The sequence below is a fragment of the Puccinia triticina genome, chromosome 5A, assembly GCF_026914185.1.
Source record: "Puccinia triticina chromosome 5A, complete sequence".
NCBI lineage: Eukaryota > Fungi > Basidiomycota > Pucciniomycetes > Pucciniales > Pucciniaceae > Puccinia > Puccinia triticina.
In genome coordinates this window covers 1,220,870-1,233,670 of record NC_070562.1, presented here as the reverse complement: position 1 = coordinate 1,233,670, position 12,801 = coordinate 1,220,870, and the positions used below count along the sequence as shown (strand labels likewise).

The window sequence follows — 12,801 nt, the reverse complement described above, 5'->3', positions numbered from 1 at the left end:
TTGACTACCGGCCCAGTCCAACAATGCCCCAACTAATACCGGGAGTGTTGGTCTGACTGCCTTTTTCATCTGGGTGACGAATGGTGGTCATGGGTCATGTCATGTTGCATGACCGAGGAGGACTCTTTTTTTTGTCAGCTGGTTAGACTTATTGACCAGGCGTTCACAAATCGCCCGAGGAGTCGGCTCCACATATCAGCCAGAGTCTCTATCGGCCACCTGAAGGCTAAAGGGCAGCCGAAGGAAGCTGCTGTCTGAAGGAGTGGACAGGGTTGGCTGACGACTGTGTCCAGCCACCATGTCGACCATAGAGCTTATAAGTTTAACCAGCGGGATGACTGAGGTTGCACAGACCGGCAAGTCTGCCACACATACTTGGCCGGACTCGAATCTGCCACGAGGGTAATACTGAGGCTTGACGTCGACCAACTCCAGAGAAGCACCCGTGATGTAAATATAAAGCATATCCCCAAGATCAAAATCGTGACAGAAAACCACATGTATCTCGATCTCGCGCGCGGGCGAACGCGCGGGCCCTTACACTACAGCAAAAGGACATCTGATGAAAAGATGCCAGTCAACAATATTAAAATCTGAATGGTAAGACTTTGCAATCAGTGCTTATACTAAGAACGGCCAACACGTTAGCGCGAGCAACATGGCTTACCTCTCCCGGGGCCCTACCAAGTGGAGCAACATGCAACAAGAGCTGACCGGTCGCCTGAAGTTTCATCAAACGTACCACGGGCCGGCAGATCAGGGTTAACTGCTCTTGTCCCGGCTGAAAAAGCCCCTTGTTCCTAGATAATAGAGGAGAGGCGAGCATTTCGACAGCTTGGTGCCCATAACCCTCCAACCGCACTCTTCGGGTGATTCATGGTGATCGAACCACTGCTATTCCTACAAGTGCATGACGAGAGCTTACCAGAGGGCAGTCCGGTCCAGCTATCAGTCATTTTGGCTGGACCATACCAAGGTACAACGGCCGGGCTGATGCACCTGTCTGGTCAACCAACCCACTCACCTTAGGCCAGCATGCATGGGCAACAAATTTGGCGTGGCATGTTCAGCTGCCTTGGAAGGGTGCACTTTCGCGAAGTCGGGGTATAAATATGGCCTCTCTGCGGACCACCAGCGCTTTCCCATCCTCATCCTCTCAAGCATTTCAACCACTCGTCCGTCCTCCGAAGAATAAATTATACCCTTGAACTTTTCACGGCTAACCCTTAGTCAACTCCACTGTAAATCAATCGGCCTCGACAGCTTTCGATTTTCTATTACTATATATTTTATTTAAGCCACTCGTAACTATCTTCATCATGCATGTTACCTGTATTTTCGTTTCCGTCGCCGTCCTCTTCGGTAAGCCCATCGAGTTACAACAGCCTTGTAAATCGTTTAACTTATTGCCGTGCTTTTTTCAGCTGGAAACTCCCAATCTCTCCCCATTTTAGGACTTCCCGAACTGCCTCTTGTCGGCGGTCTTACCAACGGCCTCGCAGGGCTCCCCTTGGCGGGCGGCTTGGGCAATGTCGCTGCTCCTCTGACTTCCGGCCTCACCTCGAAGGTTGGCGGCTTGACTCACACCGTCACTCCGCTTGCTTCCGGCTTGACGGGCGATCTCGCCCCTGTTACCTCGAAGCTCGGCGGTGTCACTCAAACTCTCGCCCCTGTTACTAGCGACATCACTGGTCTAACTGGTGGACTTCCCATCGCAGGCCTTACCGATAACGTCGCGCCCGCAGTCTCCGGACTGAACGGTCTTACCAGTGGTCTCCCTGATGTCCAGAACGTCGCCTCCGGCTTACCCGTCGGCGGTCTTCTTTCTTCGATTATCAAGCGTGACCCTCAATTCGGCGGTGGTCTCCCCATAATCGGCTCTCTTCCTGGGCTCGACAGTCTCTCATCGATGAGCTCCCTTCCTGGCCTCAGCAGCCTGCCATCGATGGACTCACTTCCAATCCCCTCATTGAACTCCCTTCCCGTCCTTGGCAATGTACTAGGCTCTGGCGGAATTCCCGGATTGGACAGTCTTGGTGGTTTACTGTAAACCGCCATGAGGTAAGTGTTAAGATTCTTGAGCACGAAAATGACAAAAGGTTCTGACGATCTGTCCACTTCCACCTGTTTTGTAGTAGCCGCTTCCGAGGTCTACATTATTCCATTTCCTTATTGTTTCCTTCAATAAACACAATCACTTGCCATTCTGTAAATAATGTAAATAATCTTCAACATACATATCAATCTACGTACTTCGTAGCGCAATGGGAAAGCCTGCAGAGATACACAAACCTGTACGAGTCCAATGGGTCCTAACCAATGACCCCTTGGTAAGACGTCAACAATGTGTGTGTTGTGGATGTCATCGGTTGCCTTGAGTGTCAACAATGCAAAGCCTTGGTGACTCCAACATACTCCAAGCGACGATTGGCTGCACTGGTTAATTCTAAGCTTGCATCAAGTCAGCTGGACATCACTCCCGAACTTAGCAAAGTCCCTCGAGACTCCGGGCCCCCGGGGGGTAGGCTGAACTCGCGAAGCGAGCCTTCGTCAGGAGGGACTTATGCCGTACCTCCCCATTCTGGCGCACGGAGAATGGGGTTTTCAGGTTTTTTTTCCTTTTCTTCGTTGTACATCTCGCATACCACGACTTTTTGTTGTTATTTTTTGCTCCAGATCAGCCCAACATGCTACCGCTAATTCTGGTATTTTTTTTCTCTTTGTACTGGCTCATATGTATCCTGAGAAATTATAGAAGAGAAACAAACCTCATGAATGTTACTGACTCTGTAACCCAGATTTGCAGACATTCATTGTGAGATTAGAGCACAGACCCTCATTTGAGGACCGTGCTCATAAGTGGCAATGTAGCTGGACAACACAACCATTCAATGGCCGGTTCATTACGGGATCCCCACCCGACCAGCCATTAGGTGTACACTCCACTCAATGTCGAGTTATCGAGTGCAGTAGCACTCCATCCAATGACCGGATCCAACGTGGCACTCCACCCGATGACCGGTTGCGTGGGGTATACACCCCACTCGATGACCGGTCATCGAGTGGGGTGTGCTCAGTCCACACTCCATCCATTCCGATGACCGGTCATTGAGTAGGGTGTATACCCCACCCGACCGGTCATTGGGTGGAGTGCCACTTCGCGGTCATTGGATGGAGCACCACTCCACTTGATGACCCGTGATCCCCATCCAATAAGTGGTTGTTGAGTGGAGTGGGACTCCATCCGATGACCGGTGTGGTATGCTTTATGGTATCCTATATGCTAAAATCAAAATTTTCTGCTTTTCTTTCTTATTTCTATTAGTTTTACTCTTAATCTCCCTTTTCCTCTTATCAATCACTTAATATTCCTCAAGATTCAGTTTCTAGGGACAAATTCACCCCTAGTCTTGCCTTACAGAACACTCATAAGGGCACTCACTCAGAAGTTACATACTCTTACACACTCACAATACCCCTTACAACCTCAAACAGTTACACAATCCACATTTACAACACTTAGTTACACACATGGTTACATACATAGCTACATACACATTTACACATAGCTGCATCATCACTTACATACATACAGTGTACACATGCAGGCACTCATGCAGGTGCTAGCTGCATGTGATAGCTGCATGCACTAAGCTGCATGCGCTAGTGGATCTTTGTTGCATAACAACAGCAGGTGACCTGGTTACAGCATGACTACACTAACATACAGTCCTGACCAATCACACCTCCTGATTCAGCCTGCATGTCATAACCCATAATCACCTGTACAGACTCAGTCCTGACCAATCACATTCACCCATTCAACATATGTACTAGCCAAAAACCCTCATGTACCTAGCTAAAATCTCTCATGTGGAGCTCCTCTGGAGCTAAAATCCCTCACTGTTGTCTATAAAAAGAGGCTCTCCTCCCCTGTTGTAACTTTCCCCGCAGCAGACTACTAGCAGACTACCTGCACTCAGTTTCCCCTATAACAAAGTACACAACTGCTCACTCCACAATATATCAGTCACCCTATATTTTGGTTTTACACATATTACAGAACACTTACACACGAAATAACAACTCTACACAACACTCACATTACATAACACAAACCTCTGAGGGGTCCTCTTTGACCAACTATCATCTGGTTGAAGTCCAGACTCCTCACTCATAACACATTTTAGCAACTTCATCGCACCCACTTTATAACAACAGTTATCTTTTGATAACACTCCACTATCACTACATTAAACCTGCCAATCTGAGATTGGTGGGCTTGTTTTAGTGTCTAGTGAACCAGGAAAGGCAGAGGTTTCCTCATACATCCCTTTCCGCACTCAGCAAAAGGTTCTCAGGAACACTTTTGAGCTTTACACCGTTCGTCGAGTGGAGCCGGGTCATTGGATGGAGTTTGGACTCTACTCAATTGTAGCACACTCCATTGGATGACCCACCGAGTGGGGTGTATGCCGTTGTATGGTATACTGTAAGTTGAAAAAAAACTACATGTAGATTTCATTGAGCACAGATGATCTCTGTTACTCGACTTCAGTAAACTCCAAGGTTTGATTTTCTTGGATAATTTATTTGTACCAGAAGAAAAGGTCTAACATAACTCAGATTGTATGAGATGATAGGCAAGAAGCAAGGCTTTATGCCAAGCAAATTTTTAAGGTTAAACATGTTGAAAGCAGGAAACTGTGATGGATTGAATAAACCACCCAGCCAAACTGGGATTCTGGGCTCTGCAAAAGGGGGTGATAGCGTGCAAGTCCCTCCTGCCAAGGGCTATTGGAGGCTTGCTTTGCAAGACCAGACGCCGCAGCAGCGAGGGACTTGGGTTAAGTTCGATTGCGACTTGTGTCGGCAACGTCCCAGTCCAAGCTTCTTGGAAAACAAAAGGCATCCGGATCCCGATGGCACGCTCTCATATTTTCAACAAAGGGTAGTTACGCTACGCATAACGTGTTGTGGAACTCTGACCGGTGCTGGGCCGTCGGCAGTTACTTGAAGGGAGAGTGCGCTCTGCGCTGCCTTCGCAGTGATCCAGAAAAGAGTCGTGGGGATTCAAATTATAGCTTTGAGAGGGGGGGATTTATATTGAGAGGCAACGGGGGTTAGATCCTTGTCGGCGGTGGTTTGTTTTGAGAGATCAGGAGAAAAGAAGTGATTCAGGAAGGGAGTTGGCGAAAAGGGGCCGGAAGTAGTGATCAGGGAAAGTTTTTCGCGACTCGGGACTCGGCGGCTGAGAGCTTGAAACTCAGAAGGCACGCAGGGAAGTGATCAATAAGCTTTTGATATCTAACTGCTGGGATTTGGGGCTGTGATGGATGATCTGAGATGAAAATTATGGTTCAGACAAAGTCCATGCCACTCCAAAGCCTGAATTCAGACTGAACTCAAACCTTGGAGTTGGTGACATATGTGGACAGGTCATCATACACCCGCGCGTACAAGCGCGCAACAACAGTGAAAAAAAAGAAAGAAACAACACCAACAAAAGAAAACCACCTGAGACAGAAAGAAACAAAACCAACCCTCCGCATAACTAAACCTCTCCAATGCGCGCATTTAGAAACAAAAGAACATAAGACAGGAAAAAAGAAAAAGAAACAAAACAAGCACAAAAGAAACCGGGGTCCTTGATCCTGAAACATCTTGATGATTCCACCGCACGTGAAGCGCACTGATTGGTCTTGACGTCCCATGAGTTGATGTCTTGACAGCTGAAAACTTGAGAAATCCTCTGCGCCACGGGCGCCACAAAAAAGATCACCACAGCGTAGATAATGGTAACGTAACGGAATTTTTGTCGTTATCTACGTGTTACGCGTAACGGCGGTGCAATTACATTAGTGCACCACATTAAGCCCTTTTTTTTATACTCATTGCGTTATCCGGGCGCGCGGAGCCCCTGAGAACGGGAAAAAAATGAGGCTAAAAAATCCTTAAATGGTCTGTTATTGCGTTATCCGGGGGATAACGCAATAACGGGCCTAAAAAATGAGGCCTGTTACGTTACGCGCGGGGCCTGAAATGTCCCCGTTACTATTAAAGTAACGGGGGGGCCCAGATAACGGGAGTAGTTACATTACCAAAATCACGCGGATAACGCAATGTAACGTAACTACACCACGAGTTTGTTTCCTGGAATGCACTGCGTTGGCCCGGCTGCGGGGTCTAAAACAGGGCAGGCTTGACCTGTCCGCCTTGCATCTGACAGCGGGGGAGGTCAACCGCAGCAATGGGTCAGATGTACGTTGGTCTGACCCATCTGACCCAAGTGTAATATGCCAACCCTGCCAACCACTACATTGGCATTGCACTTGGGTCAAGCGGGGGTAACCCAACTTACCCAACCAACATGAGGCAGCCTCGGCGGGCAGGCCGACGACCTCAGCTGGTAGGGCCAGCCTGAGGGACTCGTTGGCTTAACCAGTTGGTCAAGCGCAAGTCCAACAGGGCTTAGAGCATTCCCACCGCGGGCCCTAAATTGGGGCCCTAGTTGGAAATTTCAGGAGTTTACCGCCTCAACCCAACCCACCGCAAGCGCTATTTGCGTCAAAAATTTACGGCCGTCCCTAAATATCGACCTCGAGTCCCTACATGTAGGGACTCACTAGGGACTCATTCATCCCCACCTCAACTCCCTTTCACACACCAAAGTCCTCGTGAAACTGCAGCTCACACCCCCGAATGTAAAATCCCTTCACATGATGACCAAGGCAGGCCGGCCATCAAGAGGTACTCCCCTTGATGGCCAGTTCCTTTTGGTCATCAAGAGTAGTACATACTCCCCTTGATGGCTGGTTCCTTCCGGTCATCGAGAGGAGTACATACTCCCTTTGATGTCTGGTTCCTTCCGGTCATCAAGAGGTTACTCCCCATGATGACCGGAACAAACTGGTCTGTTCTGATCATCGAGGGGAGTACATGCTCCCCTTGATGGCCGGTTCGTTCCAATGATTGCGGGGAGCATATACTCCTCACGATGACCGGAATAACCCGGATTGTTACGACCTCATTGAGGGAGGTGCATATTTACTCCCCTCGATGGCCGGTTCGTTCCAGGTATCGAGAGGGGTATATACTTCCCATGATGGCCGGAACGACCTGCTTTGTTCCAATCATCAACAAGAGAACTCCCTAATTCAATAACCGGGTGGATTCGACGGGGGAGTGGACCGGGGGCGATGTATGCCTTTCATGACTATTTAGAGACTCTTGCGGTGTATGCCGCAGCAGTTTGGGGCGCTAAAACTGGCTGCGCACTGCCAGAGATCAAATTTTAGCGCCCCAAAACTACCGCCCGCGGTGGAAATGCTCTTACCCAACTGAGCAAGCCAATGTCAAGCCAGCCAGCCAAAAGAAAAAAAGAAAATGATTGTTCATTAGGTTTTCCGTGCCTGTTTCCATGTAAGGAAAAAGGCTACATAGGAGAGAAATTACAAAAAAAATGAAAACAAAAGTGAGGTCTTGAGAAGAATGAGAGCGTCTGCTTTGCTCACAATACTCAGTAAACCCTGGATTCAAAAAATATAGTGCATATTACTGCGTCCTATTTTTAGAAATTCTGCCATGGTCTAGTGGTCATGATTGATGCCTGGACTCAAGTGCTGATCATGAGCTGGCCATCATGGGTTCAAGCCGCCAGGAGAAAATACTTTTGGCAAGTCGCCCTCAGGTCTCTTGACCCAATCCTGACTGCGGCGCCTACGGGAGGCCAACATTGGATGCAGGGCTGACAGCGGTGCACCAACGTCAGACCGGTGTTGGGAGTTTACTTGACCGCGGGCTGACGGAGTGGTTTTACGCCAACCCTACGCTGGCAGTGAAGCCAACCGCGGGTGCCATCTTTTCCCGCTACGAAGCCCGCCCAAATATCTGGCGGGACGCGGGAGGGTCGGCCCAACCCCAATTTTCGCGTTGAGCCACAGTCGACCGCGCTCCGTGGTGTACCCTTCGTTGATATTTACCGCGCCCCGCGCGACTGCGGATGAAATACATGTGTATGCTGTGTGACAGATGACATGAATACATGTTAACCATGTAGTCATGAAACTTCCCATCCACATATCTATCCGGATTCCGTCCACGCTTTCCTACATTTTTCGTGGTGCCGTCAACAAGGTCTACAGGCAAACACAAGACCCTTCTAGAAACTACCGAACAGCGCAAAAAACCAGACTTTTCAACCTGACAATTTCGCCTTTCGCCCATCCAGTCTACTGCTTCCACAATCGAGCATGATCTCATTACTTCGTTCAGTCGGGCATCAGTACGACCGTTGGTTCCGTAGGAGTCCTCTTCTGACACTGGCGTTTGCCAACGGTATTTGTTCAGTTATGGGTGATTCGGCCGCTCAGTTTATCAGTCTTTGGGCATGTCATAATTTATTCGCTATGCTACGGTTCTTGAATCTCCCAATCTGACATCTGTGGAATTTTTGTCTTGTAGAATGCTGATCCGAACGCTATCGTCAACTTCAACTATGGTAGACTAATGAGATACCTCTTATACGGTATAAATATGGGACCGTAAGTGCTATGATCATTGAAACTGGTTAGATTGATTTTATTTTGCCTCGAAATTCACCTGTTCCGAGCCCCTCATCAATCCAACATCACACTTATGCTATTTATACGTGTTCATCCATCGGTTCCGGGAAAAACGTCGCTTTCATTTGAATACGCTTAGAATCAGTGGAAAATGGAATGAAGTAGGAATGGAAACTTTACTTTTCATCTTTCAATCTAACAGTGTCTGGTAAAAGTTTGTCTGCAGTCAGTTTTTACTAATGTCATTAATTCTTCTCTTCCAGTTTCTAGAGAGACAGTTTCCAGCTCGAACTCACAGATCAAATCATTCGAATATCTTGAACGAGAAACCGCCTAGTCCAATTGAATTACTAGAGGTCAATGCAACCATACCTTCAGATCATGAAGATGGTTTAAAATCATTCGCCGAGTCCCCATCCCTACCCAAAACAGATTCAAGCGGGAGCTCATTGGACTTGATTACTATCCTGAAAATGGTCATCACCGGTCGGTTATTCTCATCATTTCTCATTCGCAATCCTATATTTTTCCTCTGACGCTCAGCTGATTCTATTTGATTTGCTTTAATGTTGATCATCTTCCGACTGATAACATCACGGCAGACCAATTAGTGATGTGAGTTTTCGTTACGTTTAGCTTCTTTTGAGCTTCTTTGAGTGGAGAGAGAGAGACTGTAAACCCCTTTAGGATGCAAGACTGAACAATACGCCTTGTCAATAATCCCAATCTCGCTCGATCTCAACAACTAGGGCACCACTTTCACTAGTTTGTAAGTTTGCCTGATTCCTGATGATGGAGTTGTTAATCTTTCCTGATTTCTCCACAATGCTTTTCGCTAACACCTACTTTGTCCAGACTTTATCTGCTTCATGGGCTTCACAGAGGGCAAAACCTGGGAATTTATTTATGCTAGGCTCCATCGGTTGTTCTTAAAGCTGCTCTTGGCAAACTGGCAAGTGTGGCCAATCATTCAGGTGATTTCCCAGTCTATCTACTTCTATTGCATCCCAGTGCCAACCGGTTCATCGTAATTGACTTGATATTTCACTTTAAAAAACTCACTAGCTAATCAACTTCAAATTCATGCCACTAAGATTGAGAGTGTTGAGTCCATATCCATCACTTCATTGATCATTTATTTGCCAATCGTTAATATCTGCTCACTGTTCCTTTCATTTTCAGTCCCTTTTCAGCTCTTTGCGGAATAGTTTGGACGATCTTTCTGAGTTATGCTTCGACTTAAAAGACCCCATGTTCTGCATCCAATTGTCTTGAACCTGTTTTTGCAATACTTTCTTTGTCAAGCCAACCTTCTCTATGTTATCACAATGTTTCCGGGCGTTTCTCTTTTCTTTTCACGCTGAGTTCTTTCTTTCATTCTCTCACGTTTGCTTTTGGATTGTTCTTTTTTTCTGCATATTTCTTTTTGACCGTGAAGCTTGCATACCTCTCATCAGTCTCTTTTCCTATTCTTAACGAATCCCCATCCTGTAAATTCAAGAGTACATATACTTCTCCTTACCTTCCTTAAATTTTTCTTTTGACTAGCCCGGCACCTTCTCTCGATTGTTGAGTGCATAATCTGAAAGCTCCCTTTCGACGGGCCTTTCTGTTTTCTTAGACAATACCTCTTTAAATAAGAACACAATAAAATCTAACATTGAGCCAGGAAAACCTACGTCAATATGGACAGAAGACCCTGAAGCGCAAGTCATCTGAGTCACAAGACAGCATGATGACTTCACAATTGTTGCAATAACTAGTTAAGGCATGAAAGAGCAGCTTGGAGAAACATTACAATCCTCCGGATGTCACTCGAAGGGGCCCTCGATACTTGCCGCATCTAGCCCGGCCCGGCCCGCCACCACTCAAGGCATACAGCAGCAAACCGACGTCATGATTCATCCCGTTTGGAATCTGGATTCACTCTGATTCACTCCATCCACTTACAGGCAGGGTTCGCTTGGAACAATGGCCAGGTCCGACTTCCACCTAAAGTTGTGGTCAACAGTCTCCCCTCATAATGGCCATCGACTCCGCCTGCCTGTCAAGCCTCGCCGTCCAATTACGACCTTTACTAAGCGTCACATCCCCCACACAGTGAGCTCTACTGACTATGCTCACTCCTTGGCTGGCCAATCCCTCAAGAGAGGTAATCCGATATTTATCTGCAAAACTGTTCGATTCTACTCAAACCGGCTTAATTTTTCGCACGATTCTTTTTGCTCACTAGTTTCACTGGATCGACTCATGCGGTTTGGTCCACCACCGCTATCTCCATCGAAGATCGTAGAGTCTGCAGAGTTGACCAGGTATGAATTGAGTCAGCGACTTCAGCGAAGGGTAAATTGCCACTGGACCATTCGTATGCAGTGACATAGATCCTAGACAATGATCCAGTTTGGCCCTATCGATAAATTCCTGATTGAGTCTTTCAGTGTTGATGTTTTCTTCAAACGTTGCAGGTCAACGCCCATCTCAGTTTGCCATATCTTCCGGCATCAAATCCTCATATCAAAGAGGTTATGTCTATCTATCGTCACTCGCTCGAAGAAATCAACTCCTTGCCACCAATCAGGTATGTGGCTCACTTTGCCTTGTATTATGGCAAATGGCACTTGCTTTTGGAGCTCTTGTAGTGTCTTTGAGTGTTAAGTACGACAACTGAGTACTTCTTCATATTACCATCAGGACTGTCGCAGATAATGCCGCATTGCTCCAGGCACTCGTAACAATGGTTGATGATGCGGCTGATGTGATCGGAATGTTTGCTACCGGTCCGTTCGATGTCTGCCCTTCTTCTCAGGATACCAACTAAAATGCTGGGCGAAATAGCTGATCCCTCTAACTTGCGTCACAGGATTCAAGGAATCCAAGCGATACCTGTCAGAAGAGCAAATCACCTCCTTTTTAGACCGAGCAATTCAAAGCCGCATATCGATCAGGTTGATTGCTGAGCAACATTTATCACTTTCGAAGGCTGAGCATTCGCCTAATGGTAGTAGATTGGGGATTGTTGACAGAAAAGTGAAACTCAAAAAAACACTGGAAAGTGTTTTGGAGTTCGCTGGGGAGCTCTGTGAAGGAACGTAAGTACAGGGTCAATAATAAGAAATTTATTTTTCCTAACACCAGCCAGCTTATTTTTTGGATGCTTTTTGTATTATCCCGAATTGAAAAGATTTGGAATCGCACCTGAATGGACGATATTGGGTGAAGTGGAAGCTGAAGTGTGTTTCGTGGAAATGCATGTCAGTATTTTACAAAATTAATAGAAGCATTCATCTACCGATGTATTCATTATGTTCCTCATTAGCTGCAGTGAGTTTAATGACTTGGTTCGTTTGCTATTGCGCGGATCTTACTGAAGCGAAAAACTCCATCAGATACATTTTGATAGAGGTGATCAAAAAGTAAGTTTTCATTCCTATCCCCACCTGGCACGATGTAACTTTTTCGTCAATCATCAGTGCGCTCAGAGCAACTATTGAACACCATCGCGAAGTAACCAAAAGTACCAACCCACCCTTACCACCGATTGAAGTCACCCTCGCGATTGAGCGACCTTCACCAGTTGCACTAAACTCGAACGACGCTGCCGCTCAAGTATCTCAATCGATTCTCTGCATCCGAATACGGGATCGTGGTGGTGGGATCGACCCGAAGGATCTTCCTCATGTATTCTCATACGCTTTTAGTACGGTGGGATCAGAAGAAAAAGCCCAAAATGGCATGCCCAACCAAGCTGATTTTGGCCGAATTTCATATGGCCAAGAGGCGCTGAAGTCAAGCTTAGGGCGAATTGCCGGATTGGGATTTGGGTAAGTCTATATTCTCATTGTAAACCTGCAAGCTGCTTCTAAATCTACCCTGAATTGATGGCCTCTTCCTGATTACCTAGATTACCAATGGCCAGATTGTATTGTCGATACTTTGGTGGGAATCTAGAGCTGGTCAACATGCATGGCATCGGGGGTGGTGTTGATAGTTATATCACAGTTGTAGTGGGGACTTGATCCCATCAAGCATCAAACCTATTAATCTATCTATTAGCTTGCAAAAGGTAACAGTCGATCAGTTACTCGGAAACACACAATGTAATATGTTATACTTGTGCTGCTTTGTTCTTTGTTTGTCTATGTAGATTGCAGAGGTAACGATGAGATGACAGCTTATTGTTCTAATGGATCAAATCGTGCCTGGAAAAGTTGGATTTGCAGTGTTTTTGGAATGACAC

At 46.8% G+C, this 12,801-nt stretch overlaps 3 protein-coding genes across 3 annotated transcripts; all 3 read left to right on the top strand.

Moving 5' to 3' along the window:
• Positions 1-1,319: 1,319 nt before the first annotated feature.
• Positions 1,320-2,050, top strand: PtA15_5A133 (uncharacterized protein; the record flags this gene model as incomplete). The annotated part of the gene is made up of 2 exons (XM_053168864.1): positions 1,320-1,362; positions 1,425-2,050. 2 exons carry the CDS (start codon positions 1,320-1,322, stop codon positions 2,048-2,050), a joined length of 669 nt encoding a protein of 222 aa, XP_053020118.1.
• A 6,202-nt stretch (positions 2,051-8,252) lies between these two features.
• PtA15_5A132 (uncharacterized protein) lies at positions 8,253-9,807 on the top strand (the record flags this gene model as incomplete). The annotated part of the gene is made up of 9 exons (XM_053168863.1): positions 8,253-8,387; positions 8,464-8,543; positions 8,704-8,725; positions 8,828-9,050; positions 9,167-9,179; positions 9,314-9,333; positions 9,420-9,538; positions 9,630-9,667; positions 9,747-9,807. 9 exons carry the CDS (start codon positions 8,253-8,255, stop codon positions 9,805-9,807), a joined length of 711 nt encoding a protein of 236 aa, XP_053020117.1.
• A 728-nt stretch (positions 9,808-10,535) lies between these two features.
• PtA15_5A131 (uncharacterized protein) lies at positions 10,536-11,836 on the top strand (the record flags this gene model as incomplete). The annotated part of the gene is made up of 6 exons (XM_053168862.1): positions 10,536-10,716; positions 10,798-10,907; positions 11,030-11,142; positions 11,256-11,341; positions 11,425-11,653; positions 11,746-11,836. The coding sequence occupies 6 exons, from the start codon at positions 10,536-10,538 to the stop codon at positions 11,834-11,836; spliced, it is 810 nt and encodes a 269-aa protein (XP_053020116.1).
• Between the last annotated feature and the right edge of the window lie 965 nt (positions 11,837-12,801).